The 26982-nt window shown below is 35.2% G+C and overlaps 1 protein-coding gene across 1 annotated transcript; it reads left to right on the top strand.

Moving 5' to 3' along the window:
• The first annotated feature begins 2094 nt into the window (after window positions 1-2094).
• On the top strand, window positions 2095-3615 carry LOC145679501 (uncharacterized). The gene has a single exon (XM_081750080.1). It carries the CDS (start codon window positions 2095-2097, stop codon window positions 3613-3615), a length of 1521 nt encoding a protein of 506 aa, XP_081606206.1.
• Window positions 3616-26982: the final 23367 nt, after the last annotated feature.

Below are 26982 nucleotides of genomic sequence, written 5' to 3'. Positions count from 1 at the left end.
ATCCTGTGAACTTAGCAGAATCAAGTTCTATGAGTTCTGGGGAACCTATAAACTTGCCAGGGCCAAGCTCTGCAAGTTCTGGGGAACCTATAAATTTAGTAGGATCTGGTTCTGTGAGTTCTGAGGATGTGCCTAAGACAATGGATGGTATGGGTGTGCCAAATTTTAAGATTGTAAGGAGTACATCTCGTAATTACGCATACTTTGGGCTAAAGGGGACAGAGCTAACCATTAAGTGTATGGGCTCAAATTGAATCGAAGACCCGGAAAAATATATACGAAATTTGTTTGATTTCGTAATGGTGCATACAATAAAGGATGTTGACAAGAACACCTATATAGGAATAACTATCGAGAGCAGTGCCTCGAGGTTAAATAAACCAATTTATCTCTCATGGCGAAAAAAATCTGAATTGAACCAGGAGGCCCTCTTCTCCATAGTGGAAAATACCCTCAATAGCAATGAGGAGTTCCTAATCGGAGGTGATGTCACGTTTAAGGTGCATAGTTGCATCTCCGTAAAGGAAGAGCAAAAACCCGGAATCGAACCATCAAGAAGTATGCACCATTGGGTGAATTTTTAGAAGACAAGGTAATTCCGATGGAGAACGACGGGTACTGCCTTCTCAAGAGCATCATCCTTGGGATGGCAAGGGCCGACCAAAAACACAAGCAGGTATATAAATTAAAGAATCATCCACAACGTTTGTTAAATCAGGCTGTTAGATTATGTGAAAGATTAAACAGAACCTGGTGAACAAAACGGATGTACTCTCGAAGACGCCAAAAAGATACAGAGCCACCTTGCATCCAAGTACGAAATCATTGTCTTTGAAACGAAGGATAATAGTCGGGAATTTCATGTGTTATATTCGGGTATAAAAGGTGGTAAACAGATATATATCCTATACGAGAATAACCACTATCAGTTGATTGGAAGTATCCTAAACTTATTAGGTACAAGAGGATTTTGTAAATCCTGTTTGCAGGGGTACAATAATAATGGGCTTTATCATAAGTGCGAATTCAAGTGTTCAGCTTGTGAAAAATTCCATGAATTATTTACTTCTGAAATTAAACGCGAATGTAATGATTGTCATAGATTCTTTTCATCGGATGAATGTTTCAACAATCATAAAGATGTAACAAAACGTGGCAAGAGTGTATGTGACTTAGTCAGGGTTTGTAACGATTGTGGTATTATGTTTGATTTAAGACGACGACGGAAATCTGAACATAAGTGTGGTGAGCGGTTGTGTAAGGCGTGTAACATGCATGTAGACCGTAACCATGCTTGTTATGTTCAAAAAGAAAACCTTACCCGGGTCGAAAAGTATTTGTACATTGTATTCGATGTAGAGACTATGCTACTGGATATGAATGTTAAGAGGGAACAACAACATGAGGTAAATCTTGCGTGTACACAACTAATTTGTTACTCATGCAAGGGTAATTCGTTGGATGATACGTGTCAAATATGTGGAGATGAAAACGGAAATCGTGAGTTTTCTTTTAAAACTCTTGGCGGGTTTGTTAAGTTCGTGTTAACACCTCGTCATGGGTTTGACAAGGTTATTGTGTTATCACATAATGGGAGTCGTTATGATATCCATTTTGTAGCTAAACATCTTATAGAGACCGAGCATCTTTCCGTAAATTTAACAATGACGGGGCAAAAAATTATTGAATTGAGAGTTGGGAACGGGCATATTGTGTTCAGGGATAATTACTTATACATGGGAATTAAACTGTCAAAATTACCCAAAACTTTAGGCTTATCTGGCAACTTGCGGAAGGGATCCTTCCCATACTTGTTTAATACACCAAGTAATCAAAATTATGTAGGGAAAATTCCGGATCTTAAGTATTTTGATCCCGACACTGTCCCCCGAAGAGAAAAGACAGCTAATCGCCTGGTACCAAGAACGTGCTTTAAGCGGCGAGGAGTATGACCACCAAAAGGAGATGCTCGCGTACTGTCGTAATGACGTAAGAATTTTAGCTGAGGGTATCATAAAATTCTCAGACCTGATTGAAGAAAAAACTAACGGCATCCAATGTTTCATTTCTTCAAGTACTATAGCCAGTCTTGCTATGCATGTCTATTGTACCTTATATTTACCTAAAGATTCAATTGGTGTAATTCCACCTCTTGGATTTGATTATCGTGACCGTCAAAGTGTGAAAGCACTGCAATGGTTGCGATACATAAAATTATCAAGAGTTACTGAAATTCAGTGTTCGGAAAATGGCACCGAAAGACGCTTTGGGAAATATAAGGTTGATGTATATGAACCAAGTAGTAAAACTGTGCTAGAGTTCTATGGATGTTTTTGGCATTGTTGTCCTACGTGTTATCCAGAGTTACGTCATGAACAGCTTGACGACCCCTCGTCTTATCGTACAATTATGCAGCAACGTTATGAGGAGACTGTCATTAAAGCAAATTACCTACGTGGCCGAGGTTTTAACCTTATTGAAATGTGGGAATGTGAGTGGGATGATCAGGTGAAGAAGGACAAGTCCATACAGGAGTTTATCAAGACTCAGTGTAAGGATATTGTCGATCATTTGATCCCCAAACATGCATTTAATGGCGGTCGCACAGAATGTTTTAATGCGCTGTATGAGTGTACTGATAATGAAAACATTCAATATCTGGATGTTACAAGTCTCTACCCCTGGGTAATGGCTCGTAAGCCGCTGCCAATAGGTATGCCAAAAATGCATAGGGGGCCGGACTTTCCAGAAGTGGAAGGTATCAATGGGCTTGTTAAATGCACCGTCTTGCCTCCAAAGGATCTTTATTTTCCGATTCTTCCATATGTTGCGGGAGGTCGATTACTTTTCGGCCTTTGCCGTACTTGTATGGAGGAGGAAAGTGTCAATGATTGTTTGCATTGCGATAAGGACCGGGCTATTACTGGTACGTTTTGCACCCCAGAACTTCATAAAGCAATACAAGCCGGATATAAGATACTCGCCATTAAAGAAATATGGGAATTTGAACTCAGCGGCTCCGAGGATCGTAATGCGCATAGTTTGTTTCGCGATGTAAATTCTTTCCTCCAAATGAAGCAGGAGGCATCTGGTTTTCCTGCTTCGTGTCAAAATAAAGGAGACGAAGAAAAATATATTAACGAGTATCTTGCCCATGAGGGCATTCAATTGAATCATAGCAATATCAGGAAGAACCCGGGATTGAGGTATATCTCCAAAATATTCCTCAACTCCTTATATGGAAAATGGGGGCAGCGAACAGACTTGCCGCAAACAAAAATCATTGATAATCCGGAGACGTTTTTTACATATCTATTGTCGGCGCAATATGAGGTTCAATCAGTACTGCCCATTGGTGACGCACACTTAATTATCACATACAAAGACATCAAGAATGAAAACAAACCGTGGAAGTTCTCGAATGTTGTACTTGCCGCGTTTATTACGTCATGGGCAAGGCTTCGACTTTATGACCTCTTGACTTCAGCAGGACCTGAAAATGTTTTGTACTGTGACACAGACAGCATAATGTTTGTCCAGAGACGAAATGATAAGTCCAAGCTTACAACTGGGTCCTACCTGGGTGAGCTAACCAATGAAGTTCCGGAAGGGTGAGAAATAGACATGTTTATTGGCTTAGGGGCTAAAAATTATGCGTATAGGCTAAAAGAAATTGGGACGGGAAAACTAGATTATGTATACAAAATCAGGGGTATTACTTTGGACAGTAGAACGCGAAAAGAAATTGAACATTTTTACAATTTAGTTCGAAATAAAATTGAAAAGAAGGAGTTAAACTTCCCAGGGAGGATTTCACGTAAGACTGGGTTTACCATTGTTTCACGACCTGAAACAAAAACTCATCGAAAAGTAAATAACAAAAGACAAAGATTAAACCCCGACAGTATGACAGATTACCGTACCATTCCTTATGGTTATCAAAGTCGAAGTCCTGTCACATAATAGATTGTGCGAATGAATGTGTGTATATATGTATATAATTATTTATTTTTATATGTAAATAATAGTGTAAATTGTAACGTTCCTATTTAGATAGGAGCTCGTTACTCGGTACGGGACTCCCACCAGTGAAGACCCGCCACATGTGAGAAAGAATATATATATATATTTTCAAATTAAGAATAGTTACCAAAAATCCTAAGGACCACCATATATTGGTTAATTATAAATACCATATAACCTTCCTAAAAATTAAGCCAATCGCAAAACCATAAATAGGTCAAGGATTTTGATATTTGTTTCGTTAAGTAATAAGTCAATGATTTAGGAAGCTCTTCTTTATAACAAAATCAATCGAAAATTACAAATTTCTTAACAAGACATTAAACTCGCTGATACTGATTGGACACATTAAATCAAATGCAAGAGAAATTAATATGAGTCCCAATAAATCTCAACTTAATAGTGTTCTACGACAACCTAAAAAGATTTGGATAATTGTACCGAGTTTTCAAATATATATATCATATATACATCGAATACAAGAAGTTATAAGTATGGCTAACACACAACCATCTACATCCCATTTAATCAAACAGTTAAGTTTCCATTAGAACATATATGAATTTGTTTTAAATTTAAGAAAATTATTATACAACTCACCAGAATATTAAGTAAATAACAATCCACACCTTAGAATGTCAAATTGAATTCACTTGTAATATACACACAACTCTAATAGAATAATTTACTAATTTTCGATAAATAGAGCTTACTATTTCAAGGTTTTACCGAGTACATTTCCAGCACACATCTGATGAGGATAACTCAAGTGCTGGGTGAAGTTACAAAAATCGCCACTAGAGGCGCTATATTCAAAATTTGACAAACGAAACTGGTTTATCGAAGACTCGAAATAGAATGAATTTATATATATAATCTTACAACTTTTTTTGTAACTAACAGAGTGACATGTTACACACTCGTCCTAGCCGGGAAAAATAAAAATAATGCTAATTATTTTTATTTTTGAATTATAAATTATTTTGAAAACTTGTCCAGGTGTAAGTTAGTCTAAGTCTCTCTACCAATAACCTTCCGCTCACGATTCATACCAACAAAACAAAACTAAACTAAAAATAAAAAAATCCCCCAAAATAAAACATTCACCATCACTCATCCTTCTCATTCACCCGATCTAACACCATGATTAGTAGGTCTAAAGTCGGTAGTCCATATCCAAAATAATTTATAAGTTTACAATCTCTTATATTGAAAGTGTGGATACAAGAATAATTTAAATTTAACTATTCTTTACAAATGGGATATTTTTTTTCTAAAATAAATAATATGTAACAGTAGTAACACTTACAGTTTGACAATTCTTTTTGTGATACCTATGCGGGAATAGACTCCGTCCGGCAGATCTATTCTTCCATACAGCAAGTTTACATAGAGAAGTGAAGTCCAAGCGATCACAATATTAAACATACATATACGGACGATCTACAATACCAGGCCTGGAAACGACAAACAGATATTAACATTCACATATAAGAAATACAAACATAACAATTAAAAGCTTGTCCATATTCATACCTATATATATTAATAAATTGAAATTTCATAATGACTAGAGTGACGATAGTTTGATTTAAAAAAAAGGTCTATATCAAATATAAATTTAACTTTTAATGCTACTTTAAACCATGGATTGATTTTTTTTACCTTTTATTTGCTTACTGTACAATTATTTACATGTTGTTCTCGTCTCTCCCTGTAAGGTTTCGTTAGAGCAACATGGGTCTTACGAATGTCATTCTCATTGCTTAGAGATTTTACTTGAATGCTATTTGCGTTCAAAAGGCGCAATATCTGAAATGGGCCCTCCCAGCGATACATCAATGATTTGTTAAGCTTTTCAGCTAGAGAGGATTTATACTGGGATTTAACAAGTATTTTATCTCCAACTTCATAGGTGACAGGAATTCTTCGCTGGTCGAATATTTGCTTACGCCTTCTCCAAGCCTTCGCCATGTTATTCATGGCATTGGCCAAAATATTGGGATCACGCTTACGTAAATTTAGTTCTTGTATTTTCCATTTAATATCCAATGGATCACAAACATTATAAGCTAATGTTAATTCCATCGGCGAACATTTTAATTCCTCATGTTCTGCACAATTTATGGAAAATTCCAATTCCGATAGTCCTTCATCCCAACGAGTTTGCTTATCATGGAAATATATTTTCAGGGCATCCTTCACCAAACGCCAGTACCTTCCCGAATTATTTGAGGCACTGTGATAAGGACTAATCCTTATGTCCCTAATACCCTGGCTATATAAGAAATCTGTAAAAACTTTAGACACCAATACACTATGGTTATCCCTCGATAAACAATGTGGGAATCCGAATCTGCACATTAATTTGTACAGTTTATCTATTATATTCTTGCTATTTAAAATCTTTATAGGTTCTAAAAATAAACGCTTGGAGCATGAGTCCACCACTATAAGGCAATATCGACCAGAGCGTGTAGGACTAAGAGGACCAGCCAAATCTGTAAACCACACAGCATTAATCACTTTTTCATATTGAGAAACGAGTTGCCCCATCTGTTTAACATTGGAACTCTTGCTTAATTGACAGTCCTTACAGGTAGACACGAAATTTCGAATATCTTTCCACATACCATTCCAATGATACCTCGCACAAATTTTACTGGTAGTCTTGGTCACCCCTAGATGACTTCCCGGAAGTAAATAAGAATGATAATATTCAATAATTGAATTTGCTAAAGATTTAGGCAAACATACCTTATAGGGATTTCTAACTGCCCTAGTATGTTTACATAATATGCCCTTTACTAATTTGTATCCTGGTAAATTTACCCCCGATTCAAGTTGCTGTATCAATTTACTTAATTCTACATCTTTTCTTTGATGTTCATACACTGAAACATTTGCAAATGGAAGACTCCATAAATTAACCTTACAATAATTTGTTACCTGCTCTGACCAAGGTTGTTCCAGTTCTACTGGTTCAAAATTTTCCGTATCATGGATTCTAGAAATAAAATCTGAAGGAAGATTTAAAATTCCAGGTACATGTTTTATCTCGAAATTAAATCCAAATAATCGATATAATAAGCTGCCATATTTATTTATCTTTCTAATATTTCTAATCGCATAAGCTAGACCTTGATTATCAACTCGTAACTCAAATTTCGAATGCAAGAATGGCTTAAATCTTTCCATCGATTCCACAGCCGCCTGAAGTTCAAGAACATATATTGGTTTATTAAAATCATGATTTCTAAGCTTTCTCAAAAAATACATAATAGGTCTGAGAACCCCTGAATCATCATATTGTTCTAACGTCCCTCCTAAACTTCGAGTACAAGCATCAGACGACACAATGAACTTTTTATTTAAATCTGGCAAACGAAGAACTATATGAGTCTCGAATATTTCTTTAATTTTCTTAAGAGCTACCTCTTGTTCTAAATTCCATTCAAAATTTACCTTAGAAGACCTTAATCTACTAATAGGCTCAACAACTTCTTGAAAATTTGGAATAAATCGAGAATAATAATTCAAAAATGATAACAGAGATAACACTCCCTTTCTAGACTTCGGTGGAGGTAACCGACGGATTATTTCCAAACGACTAGGATCCATATACATATCATTCCCTTCAATGATATAGCCCAGGTAAGATAATTTAGTTTGGAATAATGTAGATTTACTAATAGATAAGGTTATACCAGCATCTCGAAATTTACTCAACACCTTTTCTAAAAGAATTTTATGCTGTTCAATTGTCGGCGTAGACAAGGCGACATCATCAAAAAAATATTGTACCCCTTCTGATTTTAACGGATACAAAATATCAGTCATTACCTTAGATAATACATGACTACCACTAGCTAAACCAAACGGTAAAACAGAAAACTCAAACAATCCACGGTGAGTAAGGAAGGCAGTGAATTTAGATGACCTCTCAGTCAATTTTACTTGTAAATAAGCTTTCCTGATATCTAAGGACGATCTAATAGCACCATAAGACAATTCAGATAATACTTCTTCTATCCGAGGAGTATACTGTGGGTTAACATGTAATCTTTCATTTATTTTTTTGGAAATTAATAACTAAACGCTTATCTCCCGATTTATTGTTCACCAAAAAACAGGGTGATGCTCAAGCGGACGTACTAGGACGTATAATACCCTTATCAAGCCAATCATCTAAAATAGCATCCATTTTAATTTGATCACTCCTAGAGAGAGGATATGCTTTTTGCTTAATCGGAGTTTCATCACTTAACTGTATATCGTACATTACATTTTTAATACAACCTATTTTATTTGTAAATACATCGGAATACCCAGCCACTAAATTGTCTACATACCTTTGTAAGGAAGCATCTTGCTCCAAAAACTTGGGATCCACCATAAGCGGGTTAACAAAAGTATTTGCCTCCTTCCCTGTACTCTCCAAATTGCGGTCAGTTGATTTTTGAGCTGGGTGACGTGCCTCAGAGCCGCCCTTGTGTTGTCGTTGCCGGGTATGTTTACGTTGCAGACTGGTACGTTGAAGAACGCTACTCCGCTCTTCCGCCTCATTTCCCTCCTTTCGACCACTATGAAAAACAAACTGGAAGCAGGATCACTTTCTTCATTTTGAGGGGGAGGGGTATAAGTTAGTGGGACAAATTGTCTTCCTTCTAAAGTCAAAAATAATTTATGAGCAACTAGATCCAAATTGGCTTTCATCTGACGAAGCTCACGTATTCCTATTATAAACACTGGTTTTAAGTTTTCGACCAAAAAGAACTTTAAATGGTAAACCTTAAAACGAAATTTAATTGGAACTATTACAGTCTCACTAAACTCGATGGTTTTATTATCAACACCAATACCACTGAAATGTTCCTTCCTAATCTGCAATGGACGCGGTAGAGTTTCATTCCACTGAACAAAACGCTGTTTATGTAACATTGAAATAGAGGCACAAGAATCTACAGCTCCAAATTGCCTTTTTCCCATAATAAATCCGCACACAAAAACAGCAACAACATTTTTATCGCTCAAGGCAGTATCAGGTAACTCACTATCAGTCTGTTTATTTACATTAATCTCCGACGATATCACTGGTCGCGTCGACTGCACTACTGGCTGAGAGCGTCGAATCCCGGAATTAGGTTTATTCCAAGCTCGGCTCAGAATAGGTTCATTAGCTGTCGAAGCTCCTTTTACTTCATATTTTAAGGGACACTGTTTATAAAGATGATTTCCAAAACAACCATAACACTGTTTGGGTTTCTTTTCTACAACTTTTACTGACGTAAGTCCAGCGTACACTAACAAGTCCCGGCAATGTAGTTCATATCGTTCCACAACAGACAACAACTCATCTAAATCATTAGGTAAGTTCCCACGAAAAAGTTCGCAACGAACCTGAGGCCTCATCCCTCGAAGCACAACCCGCAGCACCTTCCTTTCATAATCAAACCTTCCAAACAACAATAAATATGCTTTCCTTACACTATGTATGTATTGCCAAGTATTTTCATGTGGCTGTTGTAATCTATTAATAAACCTGTTCCCAATATCCATTTTTCCTAAATCTGACATCAATTCTTCTATAATATTATTACTAATGAATACCCAGTCTGAACTTAACTCGTACAATTCCAATATTTTAGCATGCAATCGAGTGGAAGACTTACCCAAAACCCCAACGATTACAGCATGGATCGGGTACACATCCTGATCTATGATATCAAACACCGCACACAAAAATTTAAACAAACTTAAATGATCATTTTCATCGCCAAATGGTATTCGTTTCAAAGCTTCATTAAAACCAACATTAGCCGCATTCACAGTTATTTTGCTCAGATCGCAAAAGAATGGCTTACGAAAATCAGCTGTTCGCTGGCTGAAGTGTTCCCCCACTCTTTTTTCTTTTTCTTCGAAAGCAATGACCTCGTCAGGTGTACTAGTTTGTACAAATACAGAACAAGTTGATTTGACATGCGTTTCTTTATCGCCTTCTCTGCCACCTGCTCCTGCGACCTTCGTAGATAAAGATCGTGAATTTGCTATATCACGATATGCAGTAGTGTCCACAACCCGATCGTTTGTGTTAAACATTCTGGAATCAACATTTACGTCATGAACGGGGCTACTCTCAAAAAATGATAAATCCAGCATAGAATAATCCACAGGATGTTTTATGATTCCGGTATCTCCATTTGGAAACGAATTCAAAACTAACTGAGGCCTAATTGGGTTATCTCCCACACGCTGCATTTTGCTATTAGACCCAAAAATTAACTCACAATTTAAATAACTGAATATTACAAAATACGTAACTATTAACACCTCACAACATGTCATTAAAGAACAGTCCAATATACAGTACGACCAAAATAATTTATTTTACTGCCACCTATATAACGTATCGTCACTAAGTCTGAAATTTGAAACGGTATCTTTTTTTTTTCTCCTAATCTAAACAACGGAGTGAGATGTGTGCTGGAAAATTGTGTAACGTTCCTATTTAGTTAGGAGCTCGTTACTCGGTACGGGACTCCCACCAGTGAAGACCCGCCACATGTGAGAAAGAATATATATATATTTTCAAATTAAGAATAGTTACCAAAAATCCTAAGGACCACCATATATTGGTTAATTATAAATACCATATAACCTTCCTAAAAATTAAGCCAATCGCAAAACCATAAATAGGTCAAGGATTTTGATATTTGTTTCGTTAAGTAATAAGTCAATGATTTAGGAAGCTCTTCTTTATAACAAAATCAATCGAAAATTACAAATTTCTTAACAAGACATTAAACTCGCTGATACTGATTGGACACATTAAATCAAATGCAAGAGAAATTAATATGAGTCCCAATAAATCTCAACTTAATAGTGTTCTACGACAACCTAAAAAGATTTGGATAATTGTACCGAGTTTTCAAATATATATATCATATATACATCGAATACAAGAAGTTATAAGTATGGCTAACACACAACCATCTACATCCCATTTAATCAAACAGTTAAGTTTCCATTAGAACATATATGAATTTGTTTTAAATTTAAGAAAATTATTATACAACTCACCAGAATATTAAGTAAATAACAATCCACACCTTAGAATGTCAAATTGAATTCACTTGTAATATACACACAACTCTAATAGAATAATTTACTAATTTTCGATAAATAGAGCTTACTATTTCAAGGTTTTACCGAGTACATTTCCAGCACACATCTGATGAGGATAACTCAAGTGCTGGGTGAAGTTACAAAAATCGCCACTAGAGGCGCTATATTCAAAATTTGACAAACGAAACTGGTTTATCGAAGACTCGAAATAGAATGAATTTATATATATAATCTTACAACTTTTTTTTGTAACTAACAGAGTGACATGTTACAAAATGGAGGTGAAAACATCTATGATAATCATACATTTTCGTTAACTTGACATGACCTGGATATAGCATATAAATATTCTATACTATCAGATTCCTTTCATATTCACAAGTACTGGTTATTATACCATTTTATAACATATCTGCACCCCTCACACCGCACCCTCATTTTGTAAATAATATATTATATATTGTAAATAGATTTTTATACAAATTTTGCAAATAGATTTTCATATAGTAAATAGTTTTATATTTTGTGAATTTTTCATGTTGTAAATAGATTTTCATATTGTAAATAGTTTTTTATATATTGTATACACCATATTTCAAATATTAAATTAGTTTTGTTAATCAAGTACAAACAATCAATAGAGCACTGTATATATCATTATATTCAAACACTTGTTATATAGTTTACAATTTTCATTTTTATTATATATCAACATTTTTACTTTTATTATGTACATTCAATTTTTATTTTTATTATGTATTTCACATTTTTATTTTATTATATTTACAATTTTTTATTTTTTATTATATATAATATTTTGTCAATATTTTTACAATAAATTTTTTAAAACTTACATCCATGCCTTTAATTTCTACGTCCTATACAATTAGAAAGGTACTTAATACAAATAGTATGTGTATTCTGTATAAGATAAAGGAAGAATACATATGCTTCATATATTATTATATAAACTTATTTACGTGCATTATACTAAAGTATGTGTATTCTGTATAAGATAAAGGAAGAATACATATGCTTCATATGTATAAAAATAGAATATTAATAAAGGCACAATATTTATACTTTTCATAAAATTACAATATCAAATTCATATATTCACTCAATGAATTATTATTTTATTAAGTTTAATAATAATCTGAATCAAAAAGGCAACCGAGGTTATAAATATATCCTAAAACATGAAATTACAAAATGCGGTATCGCAATATTTGTTTGTTCGCTCAACAAGTTCTTCTACGTCATAAAAAGGATTGTCATCATTAATGAAGCAGTGGCAACAACCAAAAAATAGGCAGCGGCTGAATATTATCAAAGGTAAGTAAACTTTCTCTTCTTACTTAAGTTAAAATATTAAATAAACATACAAAGTGTGCCGGAAAATACCATTAGCGTCCACGGCTACCGAGCGGCATATATACAAAGCGGGCGGGGCTGAAAACTCGCGACAATAATGGCGCCAGCGGAAAGCTAACGTTCAATACAGTGCGGCTGCCGGGCAGTCGGTACTATACAAAGTGGACGGGCGGAAAAAGTATAAAGGGAACTCGCGCTGCGGTCAGACAGTAATGGCGCCAGCGGCACCATCTGCCACGCGTTATCAATCCAAAATAATTGCAATCTCGTTACTTCAATTGAAAAAACTCATTTCGCTAGGTACACTATCATTACTTCAATTATATACGTCATACTCTTTCACGAATTCAATTACATACGTCATACTATATGATGAAATGTCGCCTTTTAACAAAAGATCCGGGTTAATTTCACGTTAATCTCTTGGTTACTTAACGTAATAAATACATAAAACACTGTAATCATAGTTTAATCCCCTTAGCATACCTGGGACAGGTAAAAAAGGTAACCCTGTTTAATTCAGGTAGTATACGTGGAAGGCGATATATGCTGCATGTTCCTACTCTATTGTTATTAGGGAAGGTGGGGATATAATGAACCCCGAGCAAGATGGTCACTCCAGTATATGAGGTTTTCCTCTGGTGACAGAACTGGTACTACAGCATAAGCCGTAGTTAGTGTGGCGCGAAGTGCTGAGAAAGGGAGGCGTCGCTACCTGCAATAGCGTGTGAAATAAGTAGAGAAAACCATTTCCATGGTACGTCAATATAAGGTATGTAGTGAATATTCTACCTATTGCTGAAAAAAGTAATTACTTGAATAAAACATGTTAAACACATATATGGTGAGAAAGGTTTGGCCACCAAACAATCATGCACGATTTCTTTGTGGAAGATGGCAGATAGGAGATAAAGGGTTTTTTAAATTTATATCTGCAATTGGGACCAAACGGCCCCTTAAAATTGTACAGGGCACCAAAATATCCAGTGACGAATTGAGAAGGGTACCATATTACCCGTGAATAGTATGAATATACGTCATCTTGAAAATACAGAAAAGAACAGTGGAGTGGCAGATATGAAATCGGGTTACCCACCCCGCAAACGAGTGAAACATACAAAGCTGTGGCAAGAAATGGAATTAAGTAGTGACGTAGATGGCAATAACGTGACGTGTATATTGTATTGTGACACATTCGCGCAATCAAAGGGTGGTGATTTGTGGAATCGTTGTGATCGTTGTTTAGAATGGGTACACGTCGAGTGTGGCGGAGCAGGTTCGCAGGATGAAGCGTGTCTGTGACTTGTGCATTATAACTATCGATCAATGGCGTATTTTGTGAGCTACCAGGCCTACCGGCGGTAGCCCTAGAATATTACAAAATAAATTTATTATAATATAAACTAAATTATATTGATAATTTTACACTTTAGCATCTTCTTTCGATGATACAAGTTTCTGAGAACTGTATATATTTAGTAAGATTCACTAAGTTCTTCGCACGCAGCTGTCTTGCTATCTTAAGAGGTCTTCGATATAACAACGCAGCAGTAACCAATCTCCAGCTACTACAGCAAGAACCGTATCCTTCGCTCTACCTTCGCTCTACCTCCGCCCACAGCATACGAAAGGACTGCCAGGTAACAGCAGTTATCTCTAGAGAAATCAGTTTCTCGGGCGTGAGCGAAGAGTCATTACACGAATAATGACGAGGCAGTTTGGAGGTCTCTAGGAATTGTCTCGGACATCTTGAGCCTCCTTCTGTAGCGGTTTGCGTCCATGCAACAAAAAATTTGTGTTTTGCAGTACTTTGCGATAGTTGGCATAGCTGTTATAAATCATTATTTATGTTTCGTTGCTAAGGCTCTTACAGACTGAGGCTCCTTCGTTGGGTTCTTTATTACTCGGACAGCTTCCATTTTCTCTAGTGAGTAGGGTTACCCCTATCCAAAGCAAAATGTAGGGTTACTTCATGGAGCAAAAAAGGTAGATATGCACAGTCGTTGTTCCGTAATACTAATAAGATAATATATGTCTTGCTAGTGCGGAAATAAAATGGTATTTATCTACTTGATAAAAGGAAAGTGTGTTGTAAGGGTTTATTCTTATTTTTATGACTGTATAATAATGGAGAAACTAGACTCCAATAATAATAATAATAATAATAATAATAATAATAATAATAATAATAATAATAATAATAATAATAATAATAATAATAATAATAATAATAATAATAATAATGTACAGATGTTATAAAGGTTAGTGGTAGCCCAAGTCAACAAACCAGTATACGCCGCTGCTATCGATACACACAGTAGCCTATCCCTTAACACACTGACGTATGAAGGTCAGTGCTGCCTGTGACCGAGTGTGTGTTCTTGTTCCGTCATCTGTTGGCATGTTAGAGACCTAGTATCGAAAATTTTTGATAGCCCCTCTATTCCACTTGGTATTTTCTTTTTCATTTAGTTTTATTTTCGTTTTTATACTTTTCCGTTCATTGTTTTATAGTTGTACAACTAATTGTTTCATTAACATTTTTAATGAATAAGGAAACTAGCATTTCCTTATCAAAAAGAACACAATTTTGGTTAATATATGCTCCAAGGTTGGGGTTATTTTACCCAAGGAGTGGGGTAAAACAGTCATTCACAATAGGCCAATTTATTTGAACATACTTATTTGGTAAAACTTTCACACTTTACACCTATTTACATTTTTGGAGAAAGAATAAAGAATATTGTACTGCAAAATCATCGTCTTTCCATTCATAGCAACGCTGCTATTTCAATTTCAATCTCAAAGTGTACATTATGCCCCCCCCCCCTATTATTATTATTTTACTTCATATCTGATTTGCTGGTTTATATAAGAAGACAGTTACAAAAGTTCACTATTCACATGTTTCGATAAAACATTTTCATGGATTGCTTCGTAAATCTGTGAAGCAATGCTTAGATACGGATATTGTAATACTACACCTAATATTTATTTTCTGACAAAAAAAAAAAAAAACTGGTAAGGTTTGATAATGTTTCGTAAGTAGGTCCGAATCCACAAGAGTTCTACTCTTCGGAATGAAGTTAGAAGGTTCAGTGCTGGATAGCAATTTTCCCTCTACAAAATTCCCTTTGTAAAAGTGTTGACAGTGGAAGAAAGTCAGCCATATTTAAAACTTTTCTTCTAATTAAAAACTTTACGCTAGCATTGAACAAAAATATTGAAAATAAATGTACTGTCACTACGTTTCAGTAATGTCAGTAGGCCTACTGTTTTCTAAAACTCTCAAATATTTCGTATAAAGAAAAAAATATGTTTATATATATATATATATATATATATATATATATATATATATATATATATATATATATATATATATATATATATATATATATATATAAGGTAAGTGCACCAATAGCTGACATTTTAAGGATGCATTTCTAAATCTAATGCTTTGGTTTGTAAATAAACAACATACAAAGATTATGAGTTTAGTAACTGAAAGGTTTAAATTTAAGGAAAGGTTTTCAAGTGATATAAGACCTTCAGATAAACATATATGAGTTACCGAAATTTATATGGAACACAACCCACTTGTAGCAGTTGCTGACACACAGAAAATACCAATGATCCAATATCTGACAGTAATGTGCCAAAAGCTGAGAGTTTTACTTTTAAAGAATTTATGTGTAATGAAATCATTTATTAGTAAGAATAACATCACGTATTCTTTTAAAATATTTGTTAAACAGAAGTAACAAACTTATAATAGGTAGAATCTGCTCTTTGGTTAGTTGCCCTACTTATTCAAATATATCCATTTAAAATTTCAAGACATTTCTTACCTTTTGTTAAAGCGACAATTCTCAATTTCTTCTATCAGATATGTTCCCACCTTGGAATCAAATCATATTTAGGTGAATTGATTTTTTTCCCAATATGTCTTCATATGCATACTGTGTAGCCCCACACATGGTACGGCACCTTTCCACTGACGAAAGGTGGTGGTGTGACGAGGGAATAATTTAATATTTAAAATATGATCAGGCGATAATTAATTAATCCACTTTCCAGAATGCAAATTCCCTCCTGAAGTCAAAAGGTGACTTCCTTCTGGAGCCGCCACTACCACACTTAATACCTTCAATGAGCATGAGAAACAAAATAATATTATAATATCTCAGGGATTTGATAAAATATCTCAGGGATTTATATCTGTTACCTTCAGTTATGGTCACTGATGCTACTTTTAAAGAAGCGTACATGAATATCAACAAGTTTTACAAGAAAAAAAAACTTAAATTTTGTTTACTTTCAAGATGAACAGGTAGCAGCCTGTTAGATTCTCCTTTACACTCATAACTGAAGAATGCAATGGTTCTATGGGGCGATACCTTCCTGAGCCCCAACCAGGAAGGTTGTCAGAATACTTGAGTTAAGTTCTGGAATATCTCCTTAACTCTCCATCCTGTAAGAAAAGACATTTGAAATTTAGCACTTTGGGTACTTACCAAACAGGGAAAAGGAAACCCTATGTCTACAAGTAGGTGGTGCGATTTATTTCGTAAATGATGCAGGTTATTGCACATAAACACTCGATAAACGCATTTTCACAAGAACACTAAAACACTAAAATGGTGCACCACAGAACACTAATTAAAATATTATATATTTCACACTTTGTAATTATGATGCTTAGAAATTTGTATTCATACTAAATCAAAGATATACGAATTAAATATATGTTTTAAAAGAAAATTTCACCGATAAGAACATTTTTACAGCACAGAAAATAAATTCTATTTCCTCATTCGCTGACAGTTTATATGTCTCTTTCCGTCTTTCCGTATGAAGATAAGCAAAATAATCAAATTATACAAAATCACATTGCGATGCACAGTTCCATTTTATATGAAGATAAGGTTTCACTTACGTCGATTTGTCTCTGCACTCTAAAAGGAGATTGAAGAGTTTATGTGACAATTAAACCCACTGGTTCCTGCTAAACCATACTAAGCTCAGTCCATGGAAAACATGGGCAGTTCCTGGTGGTACCCAGAATGGTGACGAAATTAGTGCTCTAAGAGGCACTGTAGTGATAAACAGCACAAATTCAAATATTTGTACTCTGTCTCCTTCATAGAAAGTTCAGGAGATTCCTGTTCATAGGCTCGGACAGGCACCTAGCTATTTTGAGACATGTTTGAAAATTACTAGATCTTCAACATATGAAGATGAAATGTTAGTGCGATGCACTGTGTAAACCTCAACTTAAAATACGCTGCACTTCAATTTCTAATGTATAGGTGGCCATTATAGCCTACAGTTTTCTGAAGAAAGCTAATGACAATACTTTCACTTCGAGATCTGTTTGTGTGTGTGAGCACGGAGAACGTTGTAACACTGTTTTTAAAATATTTTTATATAAAACCACACATGATGATACTAGTTGTAGAATATCAAACAACTGAGTATTGTATTAACACACACACGACTCACGGTATAGAACTTCTGTTCTATACAAATCAACGGAAGTCCACGCAGCTCGACGTGCTGACGCTTCCGGGTTTCAATCACAACTAACTCTCTGTTTTGCTCTTTTTTCCATCATAGTTCTGGTACTTGACGAAAAGAAAGAGACTCGCTCTTTTCGGAATTGTTTTGGGAATGTCAGTAGCCGGAGGCTAAATCCTGGGTGGTCTCTGCAGACACAAGGGCCAGGACCGGCAAAACTGTACTGAAATACCAATACACACTTGATAGGTGCTGCCCTCACTGCAACTAGCGGCAGTTCTGAAAGTTCTTGGACTATCAGATGTCCATTGCAGCAACAAAGGTAAACAAATACATATTTTGTTAATACACATTATATACAAGATATTAAACCATTGTACAACATACATAAAGATATGATAGGTAAAACAGAATATAATTACACATATATTTACTGATGACATTAAATAGTTATAGTATAGGGATTCATTTTTCCATGGCATTCCCATTCTCGTCTGCAATTTCCGTCTGCCATTTCTCCAAGAAGGAGAGAGAAGGAGAATTTGCTGATGCAGACAAATTTTGAAATAAACCAAAGATCTAAATGTCTTTGACGAAAGAAATCACGATTAAAAATCAAAATATGAATTATGACGTACTTTCCAAGAACTTATGAGCGTAATACGATAGTATTAGTAAAATATATATGAAAATAGTCAAAATAAAATACACAATTTCAAACAAGCAATGCATCTCGGGAAAAGTAGAAAATGGCTCTTTGACTTACGGCCAAACGACGGTTGATACTGACGCTCTACGCTAGAGAGGTGAGACATTCTTTTGAAAGGTGTGAAAAGCACACGTATAGAAATACAAAATACAGCATATCGTTGCTAAAATTTTTATGATTTTTGAAACAAAGAGTACAGTGCGTGATGTAATCAATGCTTCCAACTAGAGTTTCTTTACAGAGGAAGTTCCTGAATCCTTCCTATACCATATACTCTTCCTATTCATGGTTACCCTAGACATTTCTTCTTACTCATAGTAGCAAACATTTTTCAACAGACTTCCAGGACAGAACGATGTCGCCAAGAAAAAAAATTCGCTGTACACGCTCTCGTTGACTCAAGAACTCCAAGTCTACGTTATACGAAGTAAATGATATTATATATTTTTCTTCCTATATCTTGTATGCAGAATATTCCAATAAAATCATACATTAAGCTATTTACATACTACTTCCCGGTAATGAGATGCACATGATAGACATAATCACATTAATAAACCTAGGATAAATGCACATATAAAATAATAAAATAAATATCAAATGAATATTAATACTACCGTATTTTGCTCTGTGATGTTTACCAAATATTATATGTAAATCTTACACAATATTTATAATGAAGCTAATTATAAAGCAATTTATTTAATCACAAAATTAACACATTGATATGTAAATGTGCACTCATCTGCATTTTGATATGCAGATGAAGCAGAGGGCACTCGGCTTCACACAATACCACAGCTTGTCTTCAACTTTTGGTCAACACCAGCCATATCTAGTCTTTAGAGTAACTTTGACGAAAGCTTTGTTTTGCTTAGTCTTCAAAACCCTTCCTGGAAAATATTCCCCTTTATATTGAACATTTACATAAACATTGACGTGAAGATTGCCCTTGGACTCACTTTCACAAGTTGACAGCCTTCCCTGATACCAATCGCCCCTGCCTCCGTCAGATTCAAGTTGAAGCTCAATGGAAGAGTCATATGATTACTCGAAGAAAATGTAATACCGTATTTTCTCCTTCGAACTTTTAGTTTCTTCTTTTCCTTGCCTTCTTCGCTAATTCTCTTTGTTTCCTCTTTTCTCCCTTTTCTCCCTGGATACGTTCCTTTTCCTTTCGCTTATTTTCATTATATTTCTTCCACTCTGCCGATGTTGCGACTGAAGCTATTTTCTCTCTCCTACTCTTTAAGGTAGGCGTGATTGTATGGTGCGGCCAAAATAAAGTTCTTTTAAATAGTGAGGGAATTAACAGTACCAGTACTTTCCTTTGCTCCCTTTCATGGATAGGAACGTCAATTTCTGTAGTTTCCTTGGAATTGAAAACATAGTTTCACTTCTATTTTGATGAGTAAAAATTTTAGTTACTTCTGCAACTTGTTCTTGCTAGAAACGTGAGTTCCTGTAATTTCCGAAGTGCTTGAAATTGATATATTAGTAGTGTCATTCGTATTTTGTTCAGTAGACATTTCATACGTAACTTGTTTGTTGTCTATTCTGGGTGGAGGATCATGTTTTCTACAATTCTCTGAATCCATAGGAGGAAAAGATTTTTATCTTCTATGTTGCCTAAAAGCGTGCCATCACAATCGGAGATTTTTTAACTTTCTCAGTACAAATTCTTTGTTCTAGAAAACACAAGAATTAAGTTATTTGGCCGTGATGAGTTTCATTGGAAAGATTTCCGGAAGATATCTCTACAAGTTGTTCCTCCTTTGCTGAACTTTTGATAGTCTACATTATCAGCGTTGAATGGGTAGAGACCACATGCTCTGAATCCATTTTGTATTGCAGTTGAAGTTATTTGACATCTTCATTGTTTTTTCCAAAACAGGTGCAAAGTCTTCATTTCTTAGCTTTCTACCGTCATGTCTGATTCTCCACTGATGCACATTACATTTCCAATGCTTTTGAGTGGATGGAAAACTGAAACATCCATCGGTCGAAGAACACGAGTGGAATTCGGATACAAAGCTACAAGCAAAATACCATTGTTACTACAAAAAGTGCTTAGAGGCTCAGTGAGATGTGATGCATGACCATCAAGGAAAACCAACACAGGAGTTTTCATATTTGGCTTTTCAAGTCATGGTTCAAACACATTAGTCATATATTCATAAAATGTCTCTACTGTCATCCAACCTACTCAGATCTACCAATACCCCAATTGTTAGACATTGAATTAGCTACAGAAGCTGGTATTCGTTTGCAACCCTATACAACCATGTCATACATTCTTTTTCATCATTGTTTGCATATGTGTATATAGTTTTTTCTTACGAACTAACATCTTATTTCCTTTTGTAAACAAAAAGGATGCAGTCTCGTCTGCGTTAAAAATTCTGGATGAACCTTAAGGTGCCTGGATAAAATACCACACTCTTGACTGTTCCAAGAAGTTCACACACCTCGGCTCATCTAGTTTCCAACTGCAGGAGAAAGTGCCACTATCTATCTGTGTTCTAATCAATGAAAAGTTAAAAAGAAGCATATCACGAATTTTAATTTTGTCTTAAATCTGTTTCAGAACAACCACAAAATATTTTTTCTGTAAAATGATGTTTGCATCATTGTGTTGCTCAAATCCATTGAAATTTTTTTGTCAGATCTTGATACAAAACAGTATTTTGCTGCTCTAATAAGTGACAACCCCTGTCAGCTTTTGGACCGAGACATCCAAATTTAGTGAAATTGTTAACAGAAGACAAGTGTTACTTTCTCGTATAGATTATGTATGAAAATCATAAATTAATGCCGTTATGCTGTTTACCAATGCCTGACATGCAGTGTCAGCTACTGGAATAACCCTATAGAAAAGGACAAAAATGCCTGACACCCCCCTTCCTGAAGTTTTAGAATTTGAAATTTAACAAAATTATCCTCCTGCAATTCACTACACTGTTTCACCAACAGAATACATATTCAACATGCTACTGAACTAGAAAAAATCATAAATTAACATAAGAGTAACAAGGTAAGTATGCTTACCGTATTTCTTAACAATTCTTCTCATTTTTTACACATTTCTTCATAGCACGTAATTCAACTTCGTCATACTTCTATCAGTTGGCACGCAGATTAACCACGACTAAGCAAAATATTGCTAAACCACCAAGAAAAGTGTGTGCGTATATATAAAACATCACTTACAGGATGTGTGATATTTTTCTGCATATAAAGTAGAGTTTTGGTCACAAAAAGTTGGACTGCCTTGCAGAGATTGTCCAAAAAATGACTCTAGATCCTTAGAAATTCCCTTTTGATCTGGCCCTGTTTTCCTGCATTTTTTCCACAGTCTGGGGTGGAAATTGAACGATAATTTTAGTTAGCTTTCCTTGCAGTATCAAAGTGAAGGCACAAAATGAAATCTATATTCAGCTCAATAATATAGCAACTTCTTTCAATAAATTTTATAGGCCTTACGCAGAGTCGTTTTGACATATGATTAGCGTCATACTAAAGGCCTGACTACTGCAGGAAACATGTTAGTCGAACTCTTTAGTATGACACTAATCACGCGTCAGACCGACTCTGCATAAGGTCCTATACGATTTTTTTTTTTTTGAAACCACCTCTGAATAAAATATTCAACCTAATATTTTTGTATTGTCTTTAATTGGAATTTAATCATAATCTTCCCTGAGCCGTAGACAAATATTATACTTTACTGAATAGAAATAATTCCTATTATCATCATCACATTAGAGAAAGTACAGTGTCTGAAACGGATTGTACCTTTTCTTTATTTTCTTCCAGTGTATGTGGAGAACGGTGTCAGTGACAAGGATTACTATTAGATACTTTAAGTTTTGATTAGAAGACCCGCCATTCCCAAGACCACAATTTTTTCAAGATGGCGCACACACAACAGAAGGCATTTTGAACACACTGTCACAATTCAAACCAAATTTTGACGACAGTTTGAGGTCGATCCATCAGACAGGAACTCCATTAACATATACAACTCATGGAGACATGTTGTCTATGCAAAGGAAAAAGCACCGGCCATCCTTCGCATTCAGAAGAGAGTGGAAGAGTTCGACAATACTTCCAAAGCGGTCTCACGAAGTCATTTCGGAAAGCAAGCCGTGAGTTAGCATTGAGCCACTCTGGGATGTCTTTGTAAGCTTCTGAAATTCAAGGTTTACAAGCTGCAACTTAGGATTATTAAAAAAAAAAAAACTTTACACTGTCTTCGGTTTAGACATGTTGGGATTCCTGGAATATGATGATTTTAGGGACAGGGTAGTCTTCAGTGATGAGGCGACATTCCATATCAACATCAAAGTCATTAGGCATTATGTTCGAATATTTGATTCAGAATACCCTCGGTGAATCATTGTGAATGTCAGAGATTCTCCAGACTTGAACGTCTTGGATGCCATGTGCAGAACAAAGCTTTATGGACCACTTTCTGAGAAGAAAGAACTGTATAATGGGACAGTCGTATTTTGACATACTCCAGATCTGATTGATACTAAAACTTAAAGAGGAGTTCCGAAATTTCATTTTCCAACAGGATACAGCTCCACCAAACGTCCATAATGATGTGAAAAGGCATCTGAATGAACATCTCCCACAGCATTGGATAGGTCGCACTGGTCCTGATGATGAAACGTTCTTGATAATGGTCCTCGAGGTCTTCAGACATAATACCATACGAATTCTTTGTATGGGACTGGGTTCCATGTCTGGGAGAGCTTTTTGGAGCCGTTACCCTAACCATTCGACAGCTTCACGAAGATGGCGCCATTGATGGAATACAGAAGGTGCCCGGACGTTGGAATTCCGTCATTGCCAAGCAGGGAGATTACATTCAAGGCCTGTAAAAAGATCCTCTCCATACAATAAACGTGTAAGTCACAAAATATTAGTATACATTATTTATGAAATGAGCCTCAAATACTACTACCATTATTCTTATTACGCCACATTAAATATTGGAAACAATATACAAAGAGGCTAAAAAGATCAAAGCTAATCAACTCTTCGCTGGTTGAAATCTTAATAAAATGAAAGCCCTTAGAATTGTGTTTCCAACATTGTGAATAAAGGCATTCGAGCTAGAATTCAAATAAAAAATTTAAATAACATGAAAATAATTATTATACGAAATTGTCGATAGGGTAACTTACAAAAGTTTTTTTTTTCCAAAATCAGAGCATTTAAAAGCCAAAAGATTTTGTGAGAGATTTATCAAGAGACTACAGAACATATGATGTAAGGGATTATCTTGCCACTACTATTTCATTCGATTTGTAGGAACCTAAATTATTTAGCTGGCCATATTCTTGATTATAGTGGCACTCACGTAAAACTTCAACATTTCAAGCCTAAAGAAAGCACCCTGAACGTATAGTTCTCAATACTTCAATAACTGCAGACGTTAATGCAGAAACAGGAATGAATTCGAAGTAATGTCCACTTTTTGGCGATCATTCTTCGAAAGTTCGATCGATTTTGAACATTTTTCTTGTTCAAAAGCAAATTATACAGACATGCAAACTTAGGTCAATGTAATAGCTCTAACAATTTTCGACTTGTTGCTAATGCTAACGCCTGGAACTTTTCGACCTCTCTTCCCCAAGGACTTAACAAGTGTTAACCATCTTGTTTAAAAACTATCTACACCACAACTGTCAACGTACAAGATTCGGGCATTCTGACTTTCATAATCTTGGGGAAATAAACGCTAATGTACAAGGTTTCTCGGTCACTATTCTACAAGTATCCGGCCAATAACATCTAATTTTCTAGGTATTTACAGTATAATTTTACAAAATTTGGTACAACATGTTAAAGAAATTATTTTAATGAGAAAATTTTCAAATTAATAAGACAGAAGAAAGAAAGGAAATCGAATTCCACTTTGATGTGTGCCGTATGACTGCCAGTGAAAAGTTTCACTTAGTGCATTTGATTACGTATTATTCATAGCATACGCAACTAGGTAGATTCTTGCAATTGTTACTTCCAAACTATGCTTAAGCATAAGCAACAGCTCATTTCAGGAGGGTTAGGAAGGGGCACCGATATAAGTAGAGCTTCTTATAAGAAAATCCCAGGGAAGGAATGGCAACTGCCACTAAATGACGCTCCTGTGCATAAGCATGGGAAATCTGATAGAACGGCCATGTCCATCTGTCGAGATGTATAAAATTAAGATCGGTAAACAACAGGAAAAGCCTTTTTGAAATCGACTCAACGTCCCCAGAATTGGTTCCATGTTCTCCATTGATCCACTATTCGAACCAGAAACGGGAGAAATCAACAACTTCCAATATTCATCCCATAGAGCCAAAACAATACGAGACGGAAACAACTTTTTTATATGGACTCAGCATCCCAGTAAGTTCCATCTCAAATTTTCTCTCTATTCAAACTGAAGTGGTGAAGATCTTTGAGTTCTGCTATTAACAATGACCCACACTGAAATAATGGAAACAGATAGCGAGAAGCAACTTTTGATATTCAGTACCTCAACAATTGGTTCTGTATCTCCCGCTTTTATTCCTCTATTGCAAATGGGAGTGACAGAAATATATTATCATTTCCGGCTCCAATATTGATTTCCATTAGTCCAGTCAATAAAGGCAAAAAACAGGCTTTTGTCTGGACTAATTAGTAACAAGCTGAAACTTTGCCAGTTATTACATCATAAGGGGAGTATTTCCTCAAAAGTCCCCAACCCTCCCCCTCTTGCTTCCCCCCACGGCCCTAAACATGCAAATTTGCGTATCTACATTAAAATGTCAATAACTCGATTAAGCCAGCTCGTATCAATATGCTTTTTTAAAGTTAGGTTCCTCACATTACGTTCTTTAAATTATGTCCTTATGTGTTTTTAGCTAAAGTAAGTATATATGGCGCTATTGAAATAAATTGCTGAAAAAGTAGATTTTTCAATATAATGTTCATTTTTGTTATCATTACTAAAAACCTGATAACGCTACAACAAAATGTTTCAAATAAAATTAGCTTGTTTTATTAGCTTTAAAATTATATACGTATTAATAGGTTTATTGGAATGGGAACGATGTCCTGAGAGTTCTTACCAAATGACTGCAGGTGCGGGAAAGTCATCCTGCCGGGTGGTCTAGGTGCGCGCCATAATCCAGCTTTGACCTGTCTACCTTTTGCGTCAGTTTCAGTGGGAGATTTATGCAGCTTGTAAGTGCTAAGTGATTTTGTGCAGTAGAAGTGAGAAGTACTTAGGTTCCTTTTTTCTGTAAGGTTTTTGGTTTATAATTTGAAATGTAGGCATATATTACTATGCCTTTAGTATTCTAATTTGTTATCTTTAACTAGAACGTAACATTTTGGTTACATGCTCGTAATCAATTTAGATTTTTATATTTAAAAAGAAATCTACAGACAAATTTACGTAGGTATAATTGCAAAATAGAAGTTTTCAAGCGCAAGGGAAGCATTGAAAGCTTTAATCACTACACGACTATTGACAGTCAATTAAAAAAAAAAAGTACGAAATATATAATATGTCTGGATAAAAACCCAAATGTGTTTCATTTCAAACACTAAACTTCAATTTAAAATGCATAACTCCTTTTAACGTTTTGTAATTATACAATATTTAATCATTTTCGAGCTGTCAAAATTACTATTTCTTTTTGTCAATATCACTTACAGTAATTAAGGCATTTATTTCAAAGTTGGGCGTCCGTTTTCGCCACGTTTCTTCGCTGTTATCTCTTTGCACACTTTCTGCAATTTGTTATTAGGTTCATTAATCCGTGCTCTTCACAAACTTTTAAAAGATTTTGCTCGTTATCAACGTATTGCTTCACAAATGTTAAAACTGATAGTTCATCGCCCTTGTACATTCGCCATGTTGATAACATAAATGCTCGTTTCTTTCCCACAATGCAACTGTTCGGTTACCTTGCGCCAAGTAGTTCCCTCCGCTCGCCGTATAGTCCCATGTTTACAACTGCTTATATATAACAAATAAACAGATTTTTCGAGACTCTTTATATATTATCAAGCACACAAACGATCAAATTATTCATATCTTTCCTGTAAATTTTAAAAATTTTGCTGGAAACGGACGCCCAACTTTGGAACTTAACCCGTAATTAATAACAGAAAGTAGAAAGTAATGTTCCTAATTTTAAACTTGAATTCCCATATCATTTTGATTAATGAAACTTAAC

The sequence above is a fragment of the Thermobia domestica genome, chromosome 2 (assembly GCF_964235325.1).
Source record: "Thermobia domestica chromosome 2, izTheDome1.hap1.1, whole genome shotgun sequence".
Classification (NCBI taxonomy): Eukaryota; Metazoa; Arthropoda; class Insecta; order Zygentoma; family Lepismatidae; genus Thermobia; species Thermobia domestica.
The sequence above is the reverse complement of the archived record's forward strand: the minus strand, read 5'-3'. Positions and strand labels throughout refer to the sequence as shown.